The 27,980-nt window shown below is 36.3% G+C and overlaps 1 protein-coding gene across 1 annotated transcript; it reads left to right on the top strand.

Moving 5' to 3' along the window:
- On the top strand, nucleotides 1-27,563 carry LOC103709557 (diacylglycerol O-acyltransferase 1-2-like). Its single transcript, XM_008794981.4, has 16 exons — nucleotides 1-547; nucleotides 4,064-4,144; nucleotides 4,317-4,390; nucleotides 4,472-4,547; nucleotides 9,182-9,249; nucleotides 12,517-12,640; nucleotides 15,129-15,227; nucleotides 18,401-18,502; nucleotides 18,633-18,769; nucleotides 19,139-19,220; nucleotides 19,323-19,343; nucleotides 23,841-23,903; nucleotides 24,488-24,535; nucleotides 25,475-25,537; nucleotides 26,701-26,754; nucleotides 26,944-27,563. Exons 1-16 carry the CDS (start codon nucleotides 35-37, stop codon nucleotides 27,046-27,048), a joined length of 1,710 nt encoding a protein of 569 aa, XP_008793203.1. The 5' UTR covers nucleotides 1-34; the 3' UTR covers nucleotides 27,049-27,563.
- Nucleotides 27,564-27,980: the final 417 nt, after the last annotated feature.

Consider the following 27,980-nt stretch of genomic DNA (forward strand, 5'->3'; position numbering starts at 1 on the left):
TCAGCCTTTAAAGATTCGAGAAGCTCTCGTTCGGATGCCCTCCCCCCCTCCTCCTGCTCCGGCCTCTCCCGTCTCTATAGATACCACGGAGACGGAAGCGAAACATCGCGAGAGAACCCTGATGGCGATTCCGAGCGATCGAGAAACCCTAGAGAGAGCGCCGGAGCCGTCTCCAGCGTCGGACCTCCAATCGTCTCTGCGGCGGAGGCTACACTCCACCGTGGCGGCCGTGGTGGTGCCGGATTCCTCCTCCAAGACGAGCTCCCCGAGCGCTGAGAACTTGACCACCGATTCCGGGGAGGACTCCCGCGGGGACACGAGCTCCGATGCTGATACGAGGGATCGCGTGGTGGACGGGGTTGATCGGGAGGAGGAGAATAAGACAGTCTCCGTCTTGAATGGTAGGCAATACGAGGATGGTGGTGGGAGGGGCCAGGGACAAGGAACGGGAGGTGGGGTTCCGGCGAAGTTCTTGTATCGGGCGTCGGCTCCGGCTCACCGGAAAGTGAAGGAGAGTCCGCTCAGTTCTGATGCTATTTTCAAACAGGTTCGTGTGGTTCGTCCTGACCGTGGTTCTTGATCGGTTCTTGTGAATCTTGATATGATTGAAAACACGTGCTCCGTTTCTTGCTGAGCTAGTTCTTGATAGGCTTTTCTGAATCTTGCAATAATTGAAAACACGACCCCTTGTTTCCTCCTGATCGTCGTTCTTGAGCCGTTCTTGTGTACTTTGCTATAGATGAGTTCGATTTCGTTTTGATCTAGTCCTTAATGGGTTTTTTTGAATTTTCTAGAATCGAAAACATGATCTCTGTTTCTTCCTGGTCGTAGTTCTTGATCGGTTTTTGCTAGTTATGATATGATTGAAAACATGAGCTCCATTTCCTTTTGAGCTAGTACTTGTTTGGTTTTTGTGAATTTTGCTGTGATGAGAAATATAATCTCTGTTTCTTCTTGGTTTTTCTTGATCTGCTTTTGTAAATTTTACTATAAGAACACGTACGTTTGCTTTTAAGATGGAAATCATGATCTTTGTTTTCTCGTGATCATAGTTTTTGATTTTTTTTTCCGGATTTTTCTATGATCAAAGACAAGTGCTCCGTTCAAAAACATTTGGATCGAGTAGTAAATTTGGAGTGCAGGACACGGGAAGTTATGTACGACTTCTTTGATAAGCTTCTTTCTTAGTTTATAAGCTTTGATCTCTGCAAATCGTGTCATGCTTTAAAAACCACTTCTGCTTATTTAATGCGACTGAGGATTTCTATGTTATTTTACTATTTGCTGAAGACCTTGCCCATCCCTTCGATCCCCTAGTTCCAGCACTGATCATTATGTATACAAGGACATTGCTCAATACGTCTAGGTTCATATGAGACTTTATGTTTTCCTGTGAGGTTTGTAGTTCATGTTATATAATATTGATTCAGGTTACATCCTTGGAATGCTGTAAACATTGGAATGAAATCGTCACTTAATAGCCATAATGAATGTAGGCAATAATTTTACCTATTGATTATCAAGAAATCACCAAGAATCAATTCTTAGGATGATTAAGACATTAACTCAACCATTTATTTGTCGGAGAGACTGTTCCCCTTCTGCCAACCAATTTATAAAGCACAGTCCATATTCGAATGGGGTTTTTCTTGCTATGTTTAATAGTAAATTGAAATGTCGATATGTAGGCTTTATATTTTCTATAATAAAATTTACGAACTGGGAAAAACTAGATGCACTGAAAAATCACGAGGCTTAGACAAGTCCACAGTACTTTAATGTTAAAGCTTTCTTAATGAAATACAGCACATTTAATGGTGGATTAACAATTTATCGAAAACATCAAGAGTCAATATACTAATGGATTAGTTTCTTAAGATGTAAGCTTTCAGTTATATTATATAGCATTGTTGTTAGCTGCAGGGACACTTATTCTAAGCTGGCCTTATTCTAGAAGCCTTTGATATCCTACATAAGCTTTGAAAGAAGAAATTATTCAAGTTCTAAAACTTGGACTAAATAACTGATATTGCTTTCTGAGTGTGCTTATCAAAATGAAGGTAACTAATTGTCTTGTTATATGCTGATGTACATAATCAAAGTATTTATAGCAAAGAATGTTTGTCGGAAACATTATCTGAATTGACATTGACAATTTCTGATAAGTTCAGAGTATGGTGATATTTGCATAAACTTATAGTGTTGGAAGTTCCATGATATCAAGACTTGTTATTTATGCAAATATTTTGAAGATCTATTTGCATTGTGTTGCCAAAATCATTTGCACATTGATTAGGTCGGGATGCCGCTGTTAGTGTGGTACCTCTAGGGATTATGTTTTTATGTTCATGTATTAAATTTCAGTGTCTCTTTGCATTGCAATCTTATTAAGCAACATTGTTTCTACGTCTTAACAAAATCTGATGAAAATTGTTGTTAATGATTTATATTTTCCATTCAATGCTGTTAGCATGGGCACCTAGATTGAATCATGTTCTCTACACTACTTAACTCGACCTCTCTCTTTCCTTTTTGTAGACTACAAAGTTGGTTAAAAGGGAATAGGTCATGCATTTATTTGGGGTTACAATCTTCTTAGTTGGTGTTTAGCTGGATAACAGCAAAGTGACCCATGGATTTAGGATAAATTTTGGAATTGGGTGTTCTATTTGAAATATAATCATTACCTGAAAGACTTAATAAAGACGTTTGATGATAATCATGTATGCGTGTGTGAGTAGGTGAGGTGGTGGAGATTGATGGTCGCTTTATTTGTTGGGGCAGAGTATGCTAGTACTCATCATCTTCATGTACATTCACTGGTCTAAAGTTTTTGGTGTTACTGCCTTCTTATACAATCTCTGTTTCCCATAAATGATGGTTTGTGAGCAACAAATATCTGTTGCAATAATCTTCTTTGAAGAACTGAGGATGTGGATTACAATTTTGCACTGAGTTTCTAGGGAGATTTGGGGAGTGAAGTTGCAGGTGCCTCTGTAGTCTAGAATCTGTATATAGGTAATTGTATTTTATTATTTAACCGTGTCAAATTGGTTTGTAAAGTTTGGCATGATTTGTTAAAATACTTATGGTATCACAGTGGCTGTTTTAGTACTGTAATAAAATGCACTATGCTGGCTTATTTGAGTTTATTATTTTTATTATCATAATCATATTCTTCAACTTCTTCTTCTTCATGACAGTCTTTCTCCTTCCATCTCTTGATAAGAAGAGCTCTAGAACCATGCTTATTTTCCTTCTGGAATATGATTGCTGAATTTTGCTAATAGAAATTTTAACACTCAATGGAAAAAAAATGTGGCAAAACTGCTTGTAGACTAACCTTTTAATCTACTTGGTTTTTTAAGTTCCTGGAAGTCTTAGACTGCTTTATGTAGACTACTTCAGAAAATGTAGTGCATATACAAAGAAATTTGTTATTAATGATCCGAAAGTGTCTTTGGTAGAATTTAGGCTTCTTGATATTCTACATCTCTAAGTATGCTCCCACAAAAATATGACCCACTATAGGACCACTTATTTAAAGTTAAACCCAGAAACCATAAAACACTTATCTTCTTTCCTTTGCCGAGTCTTGATCCAACTGATCAAATCTGATCCTGACATGCAACAAATTTTACAAATTCTTGTTTGGCCTTGTCCTTCAACCTTGTCTAGGGGTTTATCAAGTGTTCCTGCTGGATGTTTATATAACATCTAAATATATTTATAACCCATGTGTAACTATATTCCCGCATCTATTCCATATTGAAGTTCCACAGACTATAAATGTTTTATGCTTGCATTAGCAAGCTATATTATTATGAATTTTTTTTTGAGAAGCATAGGGATTCATCCATGTCATTAGCGAATCATACTACATAATTGTTGTGCTCTGTGAATTTTTTTCCAATTAACTTGGACACACATGATGAGGCTAGGTATGGGGATTCTATTAACAACACTAATTGCTTGTTTTGGCAAGATCTATTATGTTTATTCTTTCTCTGTATGTTTGTACTGGAACCTTGTAGCACTAATTATAAAATATGCTTCATGACAGAGCCATGCAGGTCTTTTGAACCTCTGTATAGTAGTGCTTATTGCGGTGAACAGCAGGCTTATTATTGAGAACTTGATGAAGGTTTTCCAATTTCTCCTTCTAAGTTTTAACAAAGCAGTGTTCTCTCTCTCTCTCTCGCCCCTCCCGTCCCCCGCCCCCCATCCCCTCCCATCTTTGTGTGTTTCTCCCTGGTGCATACTCATCCATTTTAGCAATTGCTGTTTGCATGACATGATCTTGTTTCTATTTTCAGTATGGCCTATTAATTAGAGCTGGATATTGGTTCAGTTCAAAATCACTCAGAGATTGGCCACTCCTGATGTGTTGGTAATGCTTTTGTCTTCTCCCCCGACTTTGGCATTTCGTAACATGGTTTTACATTTTGTTCTTACTTTATATGATTTGCAGCCTCACGCTGCCTGCTTTTCCTCTTGGTGCTTTCATGGTTGAAAAGCTGGCCCAGCACAACTTCATTTCTGAATCAGTAAGTAGTTACGTGATGTACATCTTATCTATGTCTCAAGTTATCTTTCAACACAGAGCTTATGATAGATTCTTTCTTGGATTATTTTTATATGGGCTGCTGTCTTTGATCAAGCATACTTGAATGGTATGAGACAAGGTTTTAAATAACGTGGGATGAAGCTTTCCCATATTTTTTATGCAATGGGGTGCTCCGCATATCGATACTCGGACAGTGGATGTCTTGCCCTGTTTTAGTCCATTTCCCGACTCATCCTGTGCCAACATTCACGATAGTGCCCCATCCTAGTACTTAGAGTGGTAAGATGCCCTTGCCATCCCATTGGTATTTAAAACCTTGATGAAACATAAGATGCACATTGCCAAAGAAGACATTTAAAATGTTTGTGATTGGTCCTATACAAGGAATGCTGAATCAGCCCGTACCGGCCGGTTCAGCCCGTACCGAACTGGTACCAGCTCTGACTGGTACGGGCCCATACCGGCCAGTACCGCCGGCCTGTACCGGTCGGTACCGGTTCCAAATTTTTTTGGAGCTTTTGGATACATGAACTAAGCCGAACCAGTGGTACCTGTTCGGACCGGTACGGATACTCGTCTGTACCGGTCCGAACAGGTACTGACACCCATTAGTACGTCGGTACGGTCGGTATTGCGGATATTGGTCCTATACACATCCATCCTCAAATTTTATTGAAGCTTTTGCACTGCCGATGTGGAAATCATATTTTGGGAAACAACTATATTTTCTTGATCTTGGTAGTTTACATGAATCAAATAATGATTGAAACAACATTCACAAAAGGATATTAACATAAAATTAACAAAATTATCTATGCTATAAAAAGTTGATGCTTTGACACATTTTCATGGGTCATGTCTTGCATCAGTATGAGAAGTTTTTATGACACCCCACTTCCAATATTTCATCGTTGGAAATCCTCCACTTCTCTCCAACTAATTTTTGCACAATGAGTCCTTTCTTTGATTATTGGTTATTTTTGCCCTTCCTTGCACTTGCATCTTACTAGTTTTGTTGGTTCTCAGTTGTTTTATTTTCTACTTGAAACAAAGCCTACCTTCTTGTAGGCATGGATGTATTTATGACTATCATCCGTGTTTACAAAGTTCTAAGTTATTTTCTGCTTTGAATTTATTTTTAATGATTCCCAACAGTTATTTATGTTATGTTTCTTTTCAATTTCTTTAATGGTCAACACAATTTTAAGAAATTGCTCTAGGTGGTGGCTAGGATGCAGCTTGCTCACCTCAAGTGGTGCCACTCCTAGATGTTTTACTGAGGCATTCGATCACTAGGTGGGCTCCCAGGTGGCTTGCTTGGAATCACCTCTGCTATGTTGACACAGCGATTGTACGGTTGTTTAGGTGAGGTACGCATGTATTGGTGCCATAACATAGCAGTCCCTTACTGATAGGGTGCCAATACTAGCATTTGAAACATCTAGCTTGTTTAATTGGAGGCAAGTTGGGCAGTGTAGGTGAATCAGGTTGAGTTTGTTGAGTTGATGTAAGTATTCTGTCCGTCTTCTTTCCTTTATGCCTTAAGTGAATATAGAAGACTTAGGGAGACAGTAACTATAGGACAAAGCTAGGAGAATCAAGTGGCATTGGTGGCAGAATCTGGCACCAACTATTGTATTTCCTAATCTACCGCCTCCTCTTCCTATTTGTTTTCCTCTTCTTTGTTTTTGTTCACCTCTCTTGCCCTTTCCTCTTCTTTGTTTTTGTTCACCTCTCCTTGCCCTTTCCTCTTCTTTTCCTTCTATTTGCCAAATTGTTGTTGCTTAGATATATGTAACCACCAGTGGCAATAGTCTTTGCTAGTGGAAGTGCATGGAAGGTTTTCGGTACTTAAGCAGGGTCAAAGACCACAATTGATAACTTTTTGGCTAGCCTTGTTAGGTGAGATCTTGGGCTGTTATAAATGGTATGCGTATGCATAGTCCTTCATCAGGCATGCACTAAGGTCTTAGACACTTAAAGCAAGGCCAAGGATCCAAATTAATAACTTTCTAGCTAGCCTTTTTGGGTGAGGTTCCGGGTCGTTGCAATATGGCTCATTGAGGTGGAGGGATTGTTGATGAAAGGGGAAGTGGGTGGGTTCTTTAACATTATAAGAAAAAATCTATAACTCGACCTCAAGTGGGAATAGAAGCCATCTTGAGTCTGATGGTATAATGCATTCCTTAGCATGAGACTTGATGATGCACAATCTCGTTACATGACCTATTTCGTTGATGCAAATATATAAGCTCTTTAACATTGGAATGCATAGAGTTATCTAGAGCAAATTTGTGTAGAACTCTTAAGTCCTTGAGACCCTGACTGTTGTAAGGTACTGACTACTGAGATTGCCAGTATATCTTGAATAGGAGATGCAATTATAGATGTTCATTCTTTCTTAAATAGCATTTTTTCTTTAACCTTGGGCTTAAGGATGGGGTTGTAAAGAGAGGTCGGTAAGTTAAATTATATCTCTTTTCAGTAGCTAATTGTGTCGTCATTCATCTTATGGTTGATTAAATTATATATCTTTTCAGTAGCTAAATTGTGTCGTCATTTATCTTATGTTTGATTGGTCATAACAAGATAATGGTGAGAATCATCCATGTCCCTGAATTTATGTTCCAACCACCAGATGTTTAATTGGTACCTATAATTTTTTGGAGATCCAGTGATGGTGTTCTCATTTCAAAATCAAGTAAATCTTAAAGTGAGATCACTGGAAGTGACAAACAAGATTTCTCTTATTTTGATGGCATGAGGGTTCTAAGTTGTTCATTTTTAGATCTTTATTTTATATATATTCTTTTGAATTCTATTGTGACAGATTACCTGTCACTAGAAACATGGATTATGGGGCTTGGTGGCTTATTCTATATCCTCATCTTTGTAGAGGGAGTTTGCATGTGGGGAATTGTGGGTCAGTTCACCTTGATGAGGAATGTATTTGACATTATGCAGAGCGGGATGAGGATTTTTTGACTTAAGAAAAGAGGCAATGAAAAAGTGATCCTCTTCAAGTCAGCTGTTTAGGGGTTAAGAGAGTGAACTGAATGGGTGGGGTACTTAAGTGGTCAACAACCATAAGATTGTTGAATGTTCCGTTTTGATTCCTTTTGAATTCTGACATTTTCAATGGTGTGCTCATCATCACTAAATTAATAAGAAGTGATTATTTTTAAGAAAATGTCGGATACTTCAGTTAGGAGAGGGAAAAAGGTTCATTTGGCTGATTAAAGACTTGAGAGTTAATATTTCATTTGGCTAGAAAACTAGTCAAGCTTTTTTCTTAAAAAAAAAAAAAAATCCTATTTGGCTCCATTGTTTCCTTAAATTTTATTGTGGATTTGCACTTAGGCATTTTATGTCTACTGATGGATGAACCCTTCTCCATTTAGATCCAAATTAATTCTGACCAAACTTTCCTCCAATTCTGATTTTTTTTCCCAAACATGTTGATCTAAATTCCAAGATGTAACAACTTGGGACCTCACCAAAAGAGCTAGGCAGAAGTTATTATTTGGATTCTTGATCTTGTATAACTACTCAAGATCTATCCAGCACATACCTAATGTGGGACTTAGCATGGGTCATCATGCACTCCCCAATTAAGCCTTGGCATCCTCGAGAAGCTATGTGTCCAATCTTAAAACACAATTGCAAGCACCACGACTAGCTTGTGGTCAACCACAAAAGGGCCCGTGTTGCATTGTCTCTTAATCGACATGGGCCATAGGATAGGGCTAGCCAAAATTTATTATTTAGATCCTTGGCCTTTACCCAAGATCTACTCCACATATACCCAATATGGGATTAAAGGCATGCCAACACAGGTCTTAGCGCAAGATAGTTGTTACACATCCACAAGATATTATGGATCTATTTGGGTCGCTCAACAAGCTCTTATAAGACAACATTGACCGACACTATGTTCAAGCCTGCTTTCCACAGCTGCATGTGAAATTTGACACCAATGAGCCATTCTCCGGCGAATTGATTCTTGTGTGATTGTTTGATCACATGATATATCTTGAGCTACGTTATGAGAATCTTCCCTCTCCGAGTATTGGACATTTTTCTTTTGATAATTTCCAGATGTTTCCTGAACCTTACTTATTGAGATATTTCAAATGTTACTAAATCATTTTTTTTATGAATTTGTACAATGTTCATTTTGCAATATTAATTAATTTCCAAAATATCTGCTTGACATCAATGCTTTAGAAGATGGCTGCCTCACTGAGGCTCCTACCTGGTGCTTGCCGAGGCTCCTTCCTAGTATGTAGGTACTGTGGTGGCTTTGTGGCCACCTGTTTATCATCTGCACTCCTTTTTTTTAATTCACTTGTTATAGCCTTGTCATTTGTCCTGTGCATGCAAGTGTATGCTGTTGATATCAATTATGTAGCCTCATATCATTAATTTGTTTTGGTTAGTATGTTCCTATAAGAGCTTGGTGCAATATTTAGTGGTATCACCTTAAATCTCTGTGCAGTATGTCCTTATTTCTAAAATGATGATGCCACGATATCTTGTAACCATTAATTTGTCTTATTTTCAATTATTTATTGCAGTTCTAATTCCCTTGTGTTTTTTTACTATTGTTTTCAGGTTGTTATCTCACTTCATGTAATAATTACAACAGCTGAACTCTTATATCCAGTTATTGTGATTCTTAGGTGTGGATTTTTTTTTTCTTTCCCGTTTTTAATTTCAAGATATATAGTTGATTTGGATTACTATGATTTTTTTTGAATAATATTTATCTTTTTCTGTGGCTATTGCCTGTAGTTAGCCTGAATAAAAATATGAAAAACCTAAGATTTTGAGGTTGACTTGTTTTCAGTTTATCAACATTCTTGCATTTTGTAATCCGACCAAGTAGTCTGTAAGAGATCATGCATATTCAGAATCTATATTAGAAATTAAATCTTGATTTTAGTAGATTATCTATCTGCCTCAACTTAAATAGTCTATTGTTTTTTTGTCAGAAAAACTACCCTTGCTTTAAGGGAGATGCCACTCTTCTTGCCACACGATGAGTTGCTATTTGTTTGCTCTTGCAATAGAAGTATTTACTTCAAAATTTATGCATAGAATTGTATATCTAAGCCTTTACAGCTAGAGTAACTAAAACTAGATCACAGAAGGAACATAATAAAAATTAATACAGAATCATGATGATAATTTTTTTCCCTCATAGCTTGATGCAAAGAACTCAAAGTTCATCTAGCTCCACTTGTATGTGACACTTGCTGAAGGTCCTTTATACTTGAGTGGAACTTGCTCAACATCCTTGTCCTAAGACTTGAAGAAATTCTGGTTGTAAGGTTCACCTTTAGGAATAAGACTTACACCATACAAGCACTGCACTGGCATATTGCAATACAAGGTCCTTATTCTTTTTGCAACTAGTTAATTCTTGCTTGGCTGCATATGCAGTATCTACCTCTTTATATAATAGCCTACATAAGATGGTGGCATTTAATAGAACACCCAGTGGCTAGGAGCAATAGAATCTTCGACACACTTCGTCATGCACTAGAGCCAGCTAAAGATATTTGAATTTTTGTAAGAACCTTGACGACAACCTTGCAGAATTTGTGCCCTTAAGAACTCCAGCTAGTCTTCCATCTTTTTGGCTTTCTCTGCCTTAGGAAGGGACGACAATCACTTAAATGTGCAACATTGAGTGTGTCATCTCTCTTATCATGCATATGCTTGAGAGAAATTGCTTGCAAAATGTAACAAGCACTCTGCATCCTCACTGTGGATATGCTTACATGGCACATGCATGCGCTGCTACCAAGCACACACGCCATGATTTCATATGCTCCTAGACACCTTTGGAATTCTAGATGGCTAAGGAGGCAGGAAGCCAAAAAATGAAATAAATTTTATTCTAGAAGAAAATTTATGTTTTTTTCTGTCATAGAAGGATGAACTTTGGTATATAAGCAATCAGGAGCTGTGTGGGTTTGTGACCATATGATAAAACAAACATGTGCAAGCATCATTGAAGGGTCAACTACTAGTGTTACCTGGACACTCATATCCAGCTCGAAAAATCCATATTGGATATTTAACCAAGTCAGATACATACTGGATACTTCGATACTAATAAAGTTTTAGCCACTTTTAAATATTTAAAAAGAGTTGAACTTTTCCAATAATGAGTAAGTTGTATTCTTCCAACAGTGAGTTTGATCCTCTAATTTGATATTAGGAGTGAATAGTTATTCCTTTTCAACACTGAACGATCTTTTTAACATTTTCTTTTTAGTATTTAAATAGATAATTTTAAAGGTATAAATGTCTAATTTACTTAAACTTATATGTTATCTTACATATCACTATATCTCTCTTTTCCCCTTTTGCTGAGCCTGGCACTTGGATACGTGATCGAATCTGATTCTCGTATTTCTTTTCGTGCAGCACTAGGAACTATTTAAGAAGGCAGACTCCTTTTTTTCTGTATGGGCAGAGTGCAGTGATTCTTGGATTACTTAGTATCAAATGGATAATGCCCCCAATCAATTCCCCACCACTTAATAAAAAAGAGAAGGATACAAATTATGCATTAGGAGACTATCTTTTAAGGAACAGTAATTGTTCAATTAAATTTTGTATAGTCATATTTAGGATATATGTATTATTCCTTATTGGATGAATTTGTTGTCTGCTAGATGATGTCGATAAGTCAATGAAACAACACAGGCCATGTCGTAGGCAACAAAACTTGTACTATATTTTCTAGTAAGAGTTACCTCATTTTTCTATGAAAATATAATCCTTTTTTGTGATTTTTGTATCTGGTTTTTAGCTCTGTGTTTGGCCTACATGATTATAGAAATCCATCTTGGTCATGATAAAGCCTCGTTTATTCTTTGACACATGTTCCTACCATCTCAGTCGATGTTTCACTAATTATCAATTGATGCAAGTACTAGACGTACTATATGAATTCAACTTAATGTGTCAAAAATGATTATGTTAATCCTTGAGATTCACACAAACAAGGGAAAAGATTAAGGAAAATAATCATTTCAAAATTTGAAATTCAAATGACTTGTCCATGTGCAGCATTGGTCTGATATACTTCTAATATGTTGCGTGCCATGTGTTCAATTTGAAGGATTGTGAAAGGACAACAAAGAAGAAGTTCAAGATCTTTTGGAGGACTCGATCTTGAATACAAAACCAACAATGACATAGTTTTTTTGTTAACCTCCAAATGGTTTGAACATGGCTTCTTCTTCAAGTATGCTTGCGATCAAGGTTCGCTGTACCGGTCGGTGCTAGTCGGTACCGAGCATACCGTACCCGTACCGATGGGTACCGGTATCGGTACACCAATGTCAGTACGGTCGGTACCGAGCGTACGGTACCGTACCGACACTCGGTACGCCTATACTAGTGCGGCACCGGTACGGGGTTCGGTACCGGTACGGCGAACCTTGCTTGCGATCATGATTTTTTTTTTTCATGTTTTATGGACAAACGGACCGTTAATTGAACAGGAAGAAGTAGGGAAGGAAAGCCCAAATTTATATGATTTGTAGTGATGTAGGAACTATGGTGGTGGATATATCACTTGTAAGAATGGAAAGAAAAAAGAAAAAGAAAAGTATAACCAATATAAGAATGTATATGCATATATGATCTGCCAAGGACAATTTTTTCTGTATAATGCATCAGTATATTAGGTAGATCTCTGATATTTCCTACAACATAGGAGACTTAATTGTGGTTCATTCAAGCACTCTCTATATCTAAATATGATCCTAAAGAAATTCTACAAGAATGTGACAAAATAGATAAACAGAATAGCTCAAGACAGCTCTCTTGTTGTCCACTTATTTAGTTTAGTAACAATGTTCTTCACTTGTACTGTCAAAATTCTTGTTTATCTTTTTTATTATTATTTGTTTCTGATGACATTGCAGGTGTGATTCTGCTGTTTTATCTGGCATTACATTGATGCTCTTTGCAAGTGTTGTTTGGTTAAAGCTTGTGTCATATGCACATACTAATTATGATATGAGGACGCTGTCTAAATCTATTGATAAGGTAAAACGCCCATCTTGTTTGTTAATCGATAATAAACTACCATAGTTCAGTGGATGTTTTTACCTGGATGAGTTTTTTTTTTTCTAATTTTTTTGATGTGGTGAGAATTGTTTAGTAAAGCTCATGAGTTTTTTTTTTTAATCACTGATTACAGAATGACTACTTGCAAGTATAAAGCATGAATGCAAAAAACAATCACTTGCCCAAACAACTAGGTGCAGTTGGAATCCCACACACATATAATATAAACACACACACACACACACACACACACACATAGACATGCATATAGATATCCATACATGTCTACATATATATAGATATATGCATGTGGATAAATAAACATACATAGATATTGATGCACATATATATACTTCTACACATACATACACATACCTCTGTATATACACACAAATTGTGCGGAGTACCTACAGAGGAGAGTCTGATGTATGGAATTCTTGCTATAGCCTGAGTAGTAGGTAGCATTCTTTCTGGTAACATAAGGAACCCCGATGGTTAAACACAAGGAGGATAGTAGGGTACTATCTCTGTCTTCAAATTGAAGATAAACCTGCTTCATATCTCTCTTGCAGCTTAAAATTCCTTTCCCAAATATATTCCTAACTTTAATTAGGTTATAAAGCTAGTCCCTGCATTGCAAACGTTCGCTTATAGCATAAAAATATTTTGAAAATTTTTAATTCTTTGACTTCAAAATATGTATGAAGATATTTATTTTTGAGAGTGCAATCACTAGCTGCTAACATACTCTATGTTGGTAATAGCTCTAATTAGAATGCGGTTGTACCGTTGTAGTGGATGCTATAATTAATTGTGCAAACAGTTGATATTGATATCTGAATCTAATGTGACCAAAAACATGCAATTCAATCAACTAGCTTCATAAAATGATGACAACCTGGAATACTGTACTGCCCCAAACTATCCGATTCAGGGCGTACTGAGCCATATGGGAGGCAGACCATCATGGTTCCACCCCTCCATTTGAGAAACCAGCGAGGCGGAGGGAGGGAGGGTGAGGGAGGAAAGGAGGGCGAGGCTTCTGCTCTTGGTTCCTCTGTTTCGAATGAAACAAGGGTCGGGGTGGGTTTTTTTTATTCGAAATTGGGATATGAAGGCCTTTTTTTTATTTTTACAATTTTTAAGTAAAGACGATTCTGAGGGCGGAAGCCCTCTTCCGGCCCTCCCCAGCCCTCCTTCGGCCTCCCTCCCTCTTCCTCTCTCTCTCTCTCTCTCTCTCTCTCTCTCTCTCTCTCTCTCTCTTCCTCTCTCTCCTTTTCCCTCTCCCCCTCCATTGCTGGCTCTCCCTTTGTCGGTATGCATAGGAGCGGAACGACACAGTACCATACCATACCACCAGCTAACCAAAACAAGTGCTGATACTAGTACTGTATACCTTGGACAACAATATTATAGTGTTCATTGTCAAGTTATATATATATATCGCTGCTGTGCCATGTAAGAGACCCTGTAAAAGGTTTTGAGTAGCTAAATTTTCCCTTTTCTTCCTTGAGTCTATTATATGCTTCCCGTATATCAGGATCAGATCTTGTTTCAGATCTGGACCCTAACCCCATAGTCATCCCATCTAATCTTAGACATTGATATATTTGGTATGATTTTCCCCATCGTTCGCCTTTCACATGTATTACGTAGAATGTTAAACTTAGTTGCACTACAAGTGAGATACTAAAGATCATCAAAGATAACAAATGATGTCTAATAAAATTTTCAAAAGAGTAAATTCTAACTTTTGAATAATGGGTTCTTCAAGGATGAGAAAATATCATTTTTTTGATCCAAGAAAATATTTGCCTGCTAAGAAACTTAATATATAATCCGACAAGAATTGAGGATCTTTTTCAGATAATGGGAAAGAAATGCTTTGTTATTAATGGTCAATGCTGCTGTTCAGCTTTGGAAGGTTCTATTCCTTGTCCTGATCAAACCATATTGATTCCTTTTCTCAAGGAATAACTAGATTTTAGACTGTCTGATATATCGGTCTCCTATGAAAGAAAATTGAAAGTTAACATGCTTTCTTTTCTGTCCATGACTCCAAAATTTTTCTTTCCTTCTCTAAGCCCTTTATTCAGTCATTGTTTTTATCTTTAGGCTTATGTTCGATAAGCTATTTACAACCCTGTTAAGGACAAGAATGTCAATTTCATTTTTCTCTATTTGGCAAGACTGTAAATGTCATGGATATATTCATTCTTACTTATGAAAGGATATATTAAATGACATATGTGATGAAAGTTATTCTTCCAAATATATTTTTATGTAAACTTTTCTTGCAATAATTAAGTGTGTTCGCTCTTTGTTCTCCTTTCTTTTGCTGGCTGCAATTGGTTGGATAATTGTTGTCTTGAGTAGCTTAGGAAGTCCATAAATTTAGCGTTGATAAATCAAGAAGCAAGTAGTCAACCATTTTCGCAATTATGGTGTTCTTTTCTTTTGTTGGCAGGAGGATATGTATTCAAAGTGTCCTGAGATTGATAACCTGAAAGGTGACAGCTTTAAAAGTTTAGTATACTTCATGGTGGCTCCCACACTTTGTTACCAGGTTTTTTTTTTCTTTGACTTAAGACTTTAATTTGTTCCTTTTTTTATTTTATCATGGAGGCCAGTATCTTCTATTGTGTGTGTAGAGAAATTGTTGGCATCTCTTTGCGCTAGTCTTATTCATTTAACCACTGCTTATCCTCCCTTATGCTGTTCTGTACACACACTGCTCGCATGTTCACACCCCATCAGTTGTTATATGAATGCAGCTAAAAGCATTAGAGGGAAGCCAAACTGTCAAAATACCACCAGCAAATCAAGGTTGGAAAAGATCCTCTTTCCTCTAAAAAATCTAAAAAGAATACATTTACAGGTAAGAAAATGACAGAGCACTTCACAGGATTTAAGGGCATCTTTCTCCTTGCTTTCTCAAGAGGGTAAAAGGGACAAATATATCTCTAAGGTGTTTCCAACTTTCTGTATGAGACTAATGTAAAATAAATATGTGAAGGACTGACTTCTCTTTTTCAGATTCACTTAACTTGGTTTTAATAATGTCATCCAAACATGAAAATGATGCCTGATGATCTAATGCCAGGGATGTGGTTTAGGTCCGCTGCAAAGTGAAAACTTAGTTTCCACTTTGGGTCTGCCTGCTATACAGAACATACTTTGAGATTCATCCTTCTCATCGCCTGCTCAGCAGTGCACTGAGAAGTTATTGCAAAGGACATTGCAAATCTCAAAATCCTCACCATGTACTGCAGGCAGTTTTGAAGTGAACACTCAAATTCTATCATGCAGCAAACCTAAATCACGCTCCTAATGACAACCGCTATTTTAAACCACAAGGATTAGATGGATATAATTAAATGGAGGTGAATCTGTTAAAAAAAAAGCAGACATAAATTGAAAGTTCACATGCTGGAAGTAACCTCATATATACCAAGAGATGCCATCAGTCTACTGAAAATGATAAAAAATGCTGCTTGAAAAAATGGTCTTTTCAGTAATTCTCTCCCTCCTCTATTGCATCTTGTGTAAAATACCAACATATTTCTAACTCATTATCTCCAGATAATAAATTAAGCTCTAAGCAACATATGTAGTGTACTCACAATGGAGTAACCCTCAAATGCTGACACAGAAATGATTGTTGTTTCTCCATAGAATGCCACCGCAAATATGTTAACCATACCTTGATGTTTAGAGATCTCAAAGATTTTCTCTTGCTTGCCATTAAATACTATTTTGCTATAGCTTTGCTTCTCTTAAAAGATTTGATTGATCTTGAATGCACCCATAAGAGGCTGCTTAATGGACTGGCCTGATAAACTGTCTCTACCTTTGGCAGCTGGTCCAATCACTCCTTGTCTAGTATAGATCTGCACTTTGCACTAATTTGTGCTCACTCACTTACAACCTGTTGGTTCTGGGGCATAATTATTATGGAGAACCTACATGGTCCAATCTGTTACAATAAAAAATTTTCATATGAACTACTGGGGATTGCAATGCGTAATCTCTGTTCTGCAGATTATAGTATGTGATATCCTTTCAAAGCAACAGGCCTGTGAAAACCAAGTCTGCGGTCGATGCAAAATCTAACCGAGCCTGTAGATATATTAGAGACTGAATTGCCCAACCTCTAATCTCAGGATTTTCATATGTGAAAATCTGTTCAATGATAAAAGTCCTATGAGTTCCAAGATTTTAGGAGCAACCCAAAATCTAATTGTGCTTGTTGGCATATATTCAGATGCCCTCAGCATTGCCTTTAAGGTGTATGTATTTACCTGCCAGCTCTTTACTAACCTTTGCGACTAAAAGTGTACTTCGAGTACCTAACAGTTTTAACTTTTGTAGCAGTAATTTTTGATTATGTGTTAGCTAAATTGTAGACACTAAAACACTTCTTTCCCGTTGGTAATTTTTGTATCGAATGAATTTGCTCAGCCACAATTGGAGGATGAAACATTCAATTAAAAACTATTATAGTGAATTGATGTTGAACATCAGAAGAATCTCCATCTGCCTATTCGGTGATCTCATATCCTTGAGGGTATTTACTAGCTCAGCAAACATACATTGTCCACCTATTACAGCATAAATATCTGAGTAACTCAAATGACTTTCACTCAAAGCTTTGGCCAGTTTATACATCGAACCTACATAATACCGCGAACTAAGTTTGTCGGTTGTCTAGTTTATCCGACAAAATCTTTCTGCAGTACATTTCTTCCTAACTAAATTCATCTAGTTAATTGTTGTCACAACTCGTAGCACTGTGATATTTCATGTTAGATGTATTTTTATTGAAGTACTGTTTGTCCTATTTGTCTGTCGTACTCTTTGATTTCTGCAAGAACAAGTTGAAGCGTATTTGTGATAGTGCCACTGATCAACAGCTGGATATGCCTTGTGATTTTCCTTATCTCATAGCAGGCCAAGAAGCAAAGAGTCATCTTGTGGTTCAATTTTGGTGTCATTACCTGTATTTTACAATGTTTGTTGGCACTCACAATGTTTGTTGGCAATCGATGTTGCACCAAGCATATGTCTTTATTTGTCATGATTGTCTTGTACCTATGTTCTCTCTACTTTAATTTTTTTGTTATATTACTAATTATGCAGTCGCCTACCACATGAACACATATCTTTCTCCCTCATGAACTCTCTGTGAGGAAAACTAGGATGAAGAGCTGTACATAACACTGTATAACATTTGTTCCATGTATGCTTTTTAGTTTTTACTATTGTATTCTTTATATGATGCTTTGTCCACTTAGTGAGAGCATCCCTATATCATATGGTTGTATAAGGCTTCATCCCTCCTCGATAGATTCATGCACCTTTTCTGGTTGTTAGCAAAATAAAGATACTATTTAAAGGTCTACTTTGTATAGCATTTCTCTCTTCTACATTTTTTAGCTTCTTAAATTCATGTGACCATCGCATTCTAGGAAATTTCTACTTAAATTTCATCAACTTTGTTATATGTTATTCTGATGCTCTGTATGCCATTCAAAACCTTTTGGGCTGAATATCCAACCATAAAATTTGCTTCCTTCTTCACTTGAATATTACCAAATTGCCCTATTATTTTTGTTCATTTCACTTTGTACTTTTGGTTAGATTCTTGTAGGTTTGATCCTGTATTTGCTAGTTTCATTCAATCATGAAGCATGATTTCACTTTTACATGGATTTTCATACTTCTTCATGTTAAATGTAGCCAAGCTATCCTCGTACAACATGCATTAGAAAAGGTTGGGTGATTCGTCAAGTTGTTAAGTTGGTGATTTTTACAGGTTTGATGGGTTTCATCATTGAGCAAGTAAGCATTTCTGGCTTCCTCTCTTTAAGAAAAAAATAATAAACTGAGCAATAGTTGGATAGATTTATTGGAAAAATTTTACTGTACATAAACCCGATTGTAAGATAGATTTATTGGAAAATATTTGCAGTACATAAACCCGATTGTCCAGAATTCTCAGCATCCATTGAAAGGGAACTTTTTGAATGCTATAGAGAGAGTCTTGAAGCTATCAGTACCAACTTTATATGTGTGGCTTTGTATGTTCTATTGCTTTTTCCATCTATGGTAAGGCTTTGCATAAGCTTATCTTGTTATCTGTTGATTTCCTATCATCTAAAGGAATGCCAATCATTTATTACTCTCCAAAAGAAGTATAGATTATTTTGAAGTTTCAGAATTATGCAGATGCAAACCTTCTAAGATAAAAAGTAAATTTCTCATTAGAAAATAAAATCTCCATTCATTTTTTAAAAAGATTGAGTACCAAGTAGTCAGTGTCTTCTGATCTTTAGTATAACTTATAATCGGAATTTTTTTATACCGAATCTTTTTACACTCTAAAACTGTACAGAGCTGCTTGCAGTTTCAAATATGGAATAATAGTGTTGTTTGTTTTGACAGTTTTGACTTTAAACATCTTCTATATGAATATAGGTTGAATATTCTTGCTGAACTCCTTTGCTTTGGTGATCGTGAGTTTTACAAAGATTGGTGGAATGCGAAAACAATTGAAGAGGTAGGTTCAAATGTAAATAGGTAACTAATGTAAGAGTTTAACACACTGCTTTCTTAATATGTTCTGTCTTTTGCATGCGCTGCTTTCTTGGGACTGCATCAGTATTGGAGAATGTGGAACATGGTACATCTCTTCCTCACTCTTACTTTCCTCTATGGACACATAGCTCCTTATTTATATCAACTATGATTTATTTTGTGAACCTAAGACTTTACTTTAGTTACAAAAAAACAAACATATGCTTCGATTTGAGATTAATATGTTCTTCTATAATCACTTTTTAGTCAGCCATTTCTTTCATTCAGAGAGTTGTGAAAACTTATTCTGGATGTTTTTTATTTTATTCTTCCTATCTGCTAAGTTACTCCTCTTATAATCAATAAGTTTAGATGTCAATATTCTTGAGAAATCAACTTTTCTTCATGTTTAGGAATAAAACTATAAATATTATCAATTATTAACTCTTATTGAAACTACATATATTATCAATTATTAACTCTTATTGGGATTCCATTAGTGTTACTAGAAAAGTATGTCTCATACGTATGCGTCTAGGTTTTGAAACTCAGTTTTGGGGTGTGTGGAGTTGTGGAGTTTCTTTTTCAGCGGTTTCGGTGATTTCAAAGTTTTGTGTTTCAGAGTTTCAATCAAAAAATCGAGAAAATATCATAAAAATGAATAAGTCAGGGAAATTTATTGCCTAACATTTTAGAATATTTTATCTTATATAGATTCATTATACATGTAAAATTTGAGGCTGAAGTTAATATTGCATAAAAGTGAAATTCGTGAGCATATTAATATTTTATATTTCATGTGCGTATAATTTACTTCCTGAACCTCAGTTGGTTGAAAATTCATTATATAGGCAAATGGAAATTGTGAAGCATTTTGGTTCCTAATGCTTTTCTTTTTTTTATTTTTTTTGCATTTTCAGAACTCACATATATTAAATTTAGATACTTGTACTCATGATTCCATGGTTAAGCAGTATGTACTCAGATAGTTACAGTTATGGAATTTTATATTTATTTATATTAAAAAGATGCTTCCTAAGAAATGAGTAGTATTTAATTGTTAACGTTAGTCTTCTGTAGAGTACTATTGTAAAGGCCGTTTTGAAGACCTCAAACTATCAAGAGTCATGTTCATTAGAAAAACACTGAAAATAAATAATATATAGCCTATGTACTCATGTAATTAACAAAATGGTCCCAATATAACATAAACACCAAGTAAAAACATATAAAAAGCATATACTTTTGGTTTCAGTCAGTTTCATCTGAAACTAGCCAAAACCAGCAAAACTTGTCAGTCTCGGCTGAAATAGACCGAATCCCTAAACTGGCAGCCAGTTTCAGTTCGTTCTCTGCTAAGACCAAATAGCAGAGACTGAAACTGATCTGATTTCAGCTCAAGGATTGGTTTTGGCTGAAACTTCATGCATATACATGCAATCGTATATATATATATATATGGTCCTGTCTGATGACTTTGTTATATGTGTTGTGATATCAGAAAAGCAGTAGGCTAGAAACATTTAGATTGACTCAAATTGCTTTTGACTTTAAATGAAACTTCCTATGTATTTTCAGAATTCCTTTCTATCCCAACTTGCTCTGTATCTTCAGAAGTCCTTTTTACCCCAACAGTCTTATTTGTAATTTTTTTCCATCTTTCATCTATCGATTGCATGTAACCACAAATCAAATATAAAGGCTCAATTTAGTGGAACAATAATGCATATTCTATAAAGCTTAATAGCTGAATTCGGTGGATTCTATTATGTAGATACTTTTCTTCTAGATTTAAATTCCAAGCAGGTATTTTAGTAGCTGGTACTTGATTTTTGTAAGGGAACCTTTGGTTATGGGTTCAGGTGTTCAGCATGGGATTATTGTCATTTTATTTGTGTAACATTAGTGAATAATTTGGTATTTTGATTCTTCATCAAGATATATAGTATTTAGAAGCTTCTTACCCTTTTCCTTTCTTGTCTTTATGGTAGTTAGCATTTGATTTTCCGTGAAAAACTGAAAATAATACTTCAATTTTTAATAGTTTTCATTGGTAGGTTTTCCGTCAATTCTAGTTTAATCTGTTTACATTTATAAGATTTGATGTTTCCATAATTTTGAGTTTTTTTGGGTCCATATTGTATAACACTCTATGGTAGAAGATAGTAAAGCCTATAAAACCACTGCACTATATGGAGCTTGCCAACAACAGAAGATTGTGCATGACATATCCTTTTTACATATAACTAGGAAGTACAGCTCATAATGTTGCAGTGTTAGAAATTAGAATTCTCATTTAAAGAGAGTGAATCTAATCTCTTCTATCTGGTAACTTTCTTTCTTTATGGACATTGTGAAAAGGAACTTAGAGAAGCTTGCTTTTACAGAAATTGCAACTCCTAATAGGAAAGATTGGGATGCAGAGTTGATGTGGTTACAGAACAAGGATTTACTTTGTAATGTTCTGGAAAGAATGTGATGTAGGATAGTCTAGACAATAGAGGTCTATAGGGTCTAGGGAAGCAAGTAAGGTTCGCCGTACCGACCGTACCGACATACCGGTGCGGTCCGGTACCGGTACCGGTACCGTACCAAAAATGCCACAACGCATGGTACTTAGCGCATGGCTTTAGCCACGCATTGTCTCTTGTGAAGAACACCATGTACCGGTGCGAACCGATTGGTACGAGTATGTACCGCCACGAACCGAGCCGATTCGCACCGACATGGGTATGTATCGGTGCGAACTGAGCCGGTTCGCACCGGTACAAGCCATGAACCGATCGGTTCCGATCTAGATTGGGTCGGAACCGATTTCAATAGCCATACCATACCGATGCCTGTCGGTACCGGTACCAGTCGGTTCAGCAGACCATGGAAGCAAGGGTTAAACCTATAAGTAACTGGAAATTCCAGCTATGCTTTTGGCTAGTAAGAGGTCTGTTGGTGAATTATAAGGATAGATTCAAGAAGAAATAACAAAGATTGTAACAACTGATTTCATTCTGCAATATTACAGATCTGAGAAACTAGTCAGGGGCAGCAAAGTTAGGGTTTGCAAAGATCACCTGAAAGTTGTGGTGGAAGGCTGTTAGGCTTGCTACAATACCAGAACAAGGTCTACTGTGATGACATTAGTGTGGCTATACCGCAGATTAGTTCACAGCAGCAACAATAGAACAACCTGACTATAGAAAATAAAAAACAGAAGCAAAACTGAAGGCAGTAGAAAGTAGTACAAGGAGAGGAAGAGAAACATTAAACTCACTTCGGGACCTAAGAATCACGTGTAGGTCTTTGAAGGGCTTGAACGTCTGTTGTGGAATTACACCACAGGAGTAAAGAAAACCAAATATCCCATTTTTTTATTCATAATCTACGTAAAGTCTGACTATATCAAACTAAGAGTCCCTTTTTATAACAAAACAGAAATTCTAATTCAACTCTATTTTAAAATCCGAAAACTGCCCCTAACAACGCATGGTTACTGTTTACTTGTAGTATGAACAGTATCGTGAACAGTAATGCTGCAGTAAATAGGTCTTATCAAGCTAACAATTAGAACTAAAAATAGCTGGAACTAGACAGAAAAAACAGAAAATTGATAATTTTAACTACATTTAAGAAACATCGGATATCGCAGTCCTTCAATGCATCACGACTTGTTCTCGATCTCCATCAGAAGGAAGGGCATGCCAAACAGCTGGGTGAGGTTGAGGAAAAAGGTATGGAATATCTTCTGTTGACAAAAGATGTGGCCATAGGTCTTCAGTGATAGGGTGAAAATCAGTGACACTCTTACTAAAGGGGATGAGGCTTATTGTTATTTGATGGTTCATTACTTCGTTCATAAAATTTGCTCTGATCATATCCATCTATATGTAGTTTTGATTTCCTTATTTTCAGTAAAATGACATCTTCTATTCTGATTTCTGCATTCTTCTTTCTCTTTAATTATTTCATTTTCTGCACATCATTCCCCCCTGAGAAAACTTTTAGTGCTTATATATAAAAGCAATGAAGCAGTTAGGCTCTTCAGTTTGTTTTTCTTATTTTTCTGATTTTATCAATGTGTTTGCCTTATTATCCTTGCTTTTTCCTTAAATGGGAGGCTTGCATTTAAATCTGCAAACAGCCACTGACTTCTAAGTACTGTAGTTTTAATTAGGATTTGACTGATTATAAATAACATGTGAGAATGTTCATCTGTCAATTTATAGTTTCCGGATGTTTTGTTGTCCACTCATATTTTGTGAATTGTTCTTTTACCAAAAAGAATAAAGCCCACTGTGGTGTATCGTGCCAGATGCCATAGATCTCTCTTCTCTTGTGAAACTGAAATAATTAGCATGTTAGCCTTCATGAAAGACCTTCTATTGATGCTCTCAGGTTTGGCTATACATTCATTCCCTAACTTGCCCCTCCAGAGATATGACCCACCTTTCCATCTGCTGCTTTCTACGACGATATTTATGTGGATGTACTGTAGCTTTGAACTTTCATTTCTTTATGCTGCTATCTGCCTCATTAATATTGTAGCCCTGAAATGTGGATTTGCGGAAGACAAATTGCTGACAATTGATGATAATCCAATTGTTTGCAGCCTGTCCATAGATGGATGATTCGTCATATATATTTTCCCTGCTTACGTAATGGCTTGCCAAGGGTAATGATTTTCTCTTTACTCTTTCAGTTTGTATCTTCATCCAGCTAATTTTGCAACTTTTGAATTTATAAATAAAGAAGGATATATATATATGTCCCTTCTGCATTGTAGCTTTCTTTAGTGGTGCGATTCCTCTTGGTCAAGGGATATTTGTGGCTTAGATACATCATGAAAAAGAATCCTTATGTCAATTTGTCAGTCGGTATGCTTGGATTTTAGAAACTTATGGTGATACAATCCATGGTTAATACTTAATAGTAATTCTGTTTTTGTCATCTATGCTATACAAGGTCACTGTTATTGTTTTGTAATGTCTAAAATTTGAAGCAAGTAATAACAGACTACATTGCTCACAAGTGACCTACAATAACCATAAACTTAATGAAGACTAGAATTGTTTTTGTTAATTAGAAAGAAAAGGTATTGTTGCTACGATAGAGGAATGAGCTCTCTCTCTCTCTCTCTCTCTCTCTCTCTCTCTCTCTCTCTCTCTCTCTGGGTTTGTTAATTAAGGTTATGAACTAACTTGGTCCCTTTTTTTTAAATTATATTTTCATGCATTTTTTTGGACTTTTTCATTGCAGGCTGTTGCTATTTTGATTTCCTTTCTCGTTTCTGCTATATTCCACGAGGTATATTACATTTTCTTAATTTTTACATCATTCTTAACATGGATGTTGTCTTATTAACTATCTGCGACTTTGATGTCACTCATCATCATGTAACGCGTCGTCTTTAAGTTCTATACAATATTTGTAGTAAAGAAGCTTTTAGATTTGTTGAATGGTACAATTATAGCCTATATTGTTGATTTATGTTCCTTTTTTGGTATGCTTGGGATACATTGAATTATGTTGAGATAATTTAATTTTATTATCAGATATATCTTACAAAGTGAAATGAGGAGGATTAAGTGAAGTAATAAGTCAAAGGATTAGAGCATATTGAATGACTGGAGAGGATGCCAAAGTTGTGTGGTAACTTCTTGCTGTTGAGAGTAGAGTTTAATGATGCACCGGCTAGATTACTGGGCCATGGAAGAGTTCTAGGAATACAACATTAGCATTGTAGAAGCAAGGACTTTGAGGTGGATGTGGCATACACAAAATAAAAGATTCAAGTTATCTTCTGGTTTTGAGGGAACCATAGAAGTTGTGCCAGTTAAAGAAAAGGATCGCCTTTTGTGTCGGCACTGGTCTCTAGTTTTATATTGGATGTGACTATAACTTGCCTTGTGTCTTCTCATTGTTTGGTGCTTTTATATGGTGCCTAATCTATGTGCAAAAAATAAAAGTGTTGAAGCAAGAATCATATAGGTTCATTTACCTTTTTTCTTGTCAGCAATCTTTTTTCCCCCTTTTTGGGTTATATTTTCTCTTATGTTTTCTGTATACATTGTTTTGCACTGTGCACAAGATGCCTTTTATTATACCTTGAAATTTAAGCCATTTGTGACATAGGTTGCATTCTTAAGCTATTGTTTTGTTTATTGCTTTTCCTACTGTAAAATTTTAGTTACTCGACATGTTATATACAATGTCTATTTATTGGCATCAACTTGATTGCTACAGATATGCATTGCTGTTCCCTGCCACATATTCAAGTTTTGGGCATTCATAGGGATAATGTTTCAGGTATTTGTCAATTTACAATACCTTGCTTTGGTGACAGCTTTTGGAACACACCAGCATTATACTTTCTTTTGAAGGAATTCTATTATTTACCTAATACAGTTTGCCTGCATTAGTAAATTAAGTTTCCTATTTGATTGTCAACTTCTAACTTGAATGAATTATGCTGACCTTGTCAGAGTTCTTTCTAGTTCTGATAGAAGGCAGAATCCTATGATAAATCTAATAGTTCATTGGCAAGGTCTTTTATGACTTGGGACACATGTTCCACCAGGATACGGTACCTTTAGAATTTTCATACAGTAAATACTTGTGTGCCATGGTACCTGTATCTGGTCATTAAATTGTTTTAGCTATTAGAAAATCCTTATCAACGGTCGCTGTAATTATTGTTCTTTATATGTTTTCCACTTTGAAGTTTCACAATTTCTGCGGTTGCTTTGTTTAAGTTAGCTCAGTTCAGAGAATCCCTGACAGCTTCATTGAAGTCGGCACTAGTTACTATATGCAAATGCATTTGCTTTTGAAACAATACAGATGGTAGATGGAAAGTTAATGGATTAAGAATAATTAGTTGCTTGAGGATTTGCAATGTGCAGGTTATACATGTCTGTAAAAGTGACTCATAGGAAATTATTGTTGTTTTTTTAATTAGCCAGGTTCAACTGTGTAATTGTGCAATCTGCATATGCATATAGTTGTATCGTCTATTTTTATCTCTGCACCCTTTTTAACCTATCTATGGTCTGCAGAAATTAACAAATATCAGTGTTAGGAGCTGCATTTTATCCGTCTACTTGGATCAATAATTATGTCCAAGCATTATCTACATCTTTCTTGCTGAAATTAGTGATTGTTAGCCCACTGTTAGTACAATAGCCCATAAAGGACCAGGTTGATCCTATTAAATTCCGGAGTTTGGTTGTCTTAGTTGCTGGAGTCTCAAATTTCTGTGTCAGTCATTTAGCTGTAGGTTCCTGTGGTAGGTTCTTCCCTTTTTCATGCAATGAAAACCACAGCAATATGAATATTATCTTGCTCATCAATGAAAAATAATATATTATAACACCGTCTTGACACTCAGTGGATTATTTCATGTTCTCAAGTTATTTGAAGAAAGATGACTGTGTTGTTCGCTCATGTGCTTATATTAAATCCCGTGCCAGATTCCCCTGGTCATCCTGACGAAGTACCTCCAGCATAAATTCACAAACAGTATGGTATGTTCTCATTTCAGGGCAATTATTGATTGAGTAATTGTATTTCTAATTTATCTGTCTCAGAATTAACAGTTATGTGGTGCTATTGTCCGTCTCCCATTTTAATCCTCTAGGTATATATGTTCATGTTACTAACATTTTGCATGTGGAAGGTTTTAATTGAAGTTTTACTTTTTTGAGCTTGGCCAGGTGGGGAACATGATCTTTTGGTTCTTCTTCAGCATTCTTGGGCAGCCCATGTGCGTCCTCCTATACTACCATGATGTGATGAACAGGAAAGTGAGGACCGAATAGACTCAAGCGGTTCTCCACCGTAGCCATTATGCCATTGCCGCGGAACAGCTGAACCAGGGTTTTTTGAGCACGGAAACGGCAATATGACGCCACTTCCATCTGGTATCTTGCACCATCTTTATGTCTAGATTCAATATTTTTATTGGGAACTCTCGCTGCTACGCATTTGGCATTGAGCTCCGCGAAGCACCTTTAAGCTCTCATTTGGAACATGACAAGGACGACATGATGTTTAAAACCAAAATGAGCCTTTTTTAGTGGACACCCAAACAGGTGGAATGGTGTAACATATTAGATTTTCATAATAATTCCAGGCCCTGGGGTGGCATAATACTCTAGTGTATAAATCTTCTGTAATGTTGTCTCCAAACCGATTAGATTTTCATAATAATTCCAGACCTTGGACAGGCGTAACTATTTTTTTGTACTCTAGCGTATAAATCTTCTGTAATGCTGTTACCAAGCCTCATGGGGTTATTACTTCATTCAGAAATCGGAACTCAGGATATTCTGTATTTCAAATGTGCTTGATCTTCTACATGGCTTTTACAATGTAATGAAACTAATGGCCTGTTTGGGATACTTGTTTTTTTTTTTTACTTTTTGTTTCTCTCCAGATTAGTAAAATACCCGATGGAGATTGATGTAAGATAGCATTTCATAAACTTCTATTTCTTTTTTTTTCCCTTTTCGCTCTTTTTTGAAACCGAAAGAAGAGTACTACCAAATATTCTATAAAAATTATAATAATAAAAAATAATGGTTTCATCGTCCCCGTTCTTCCGTCTAGTTCATTTTTCTCCTTGGGCCTAAAAACTGAAGACAAGTAACGTTAATTGGAATTTTCTGGCAGCTTGGAAGCCCCGATCGCATTTATCGACCGAGCAAGTGGGAACTGTGGAGAAGGCAGGGCCAAGTGAGCTGAGGTACCA

The sequence above is a fragment of the Phoenix dactylifera genome, chromosome 9 (assembly GCF_009389715.1).
Source record: "Phoenix dactylifera cultivar Barhee BC4 chromosome 9, palm_55x_up_171113_PBpolish2nd_filt_p, whole genome shotgun sequence".
Lineage (NCBI taxonomy): Eukaryota > Viridiplantae > Streptophyta > Magnoliopsida > Arecales > Arecaceae > Phoenix > Phoenix dactylifera.

What these genes read in the sequence shown, in the direction of transcription:
- LOC103709557 (XM_008794981.4), top strand. Translation starts at nt 35, where the DNA reads ATGCCCTCCCCCCCTCCTCCTGCTCCGGCCTCTCCCGTCTCTATAGAT. An exon ending in TGTCTAAATCTATTGATAAG is followed by an intron (nt 12,641 to 15,128) that starts GTAAAACGCCCA and finishes TTTTGTTGGCAG; the next exon opens with GAGGATATGTATTCAAAGTG. An exon ending in TTTCTGCTATATTCCACGAG is followed by an intron (nt 24,536 to 25,474) that starts GTATATTACATT and finishes TGATTGCTACAG; the next exon opens with ATATGCATTGCTGTTCCCTG.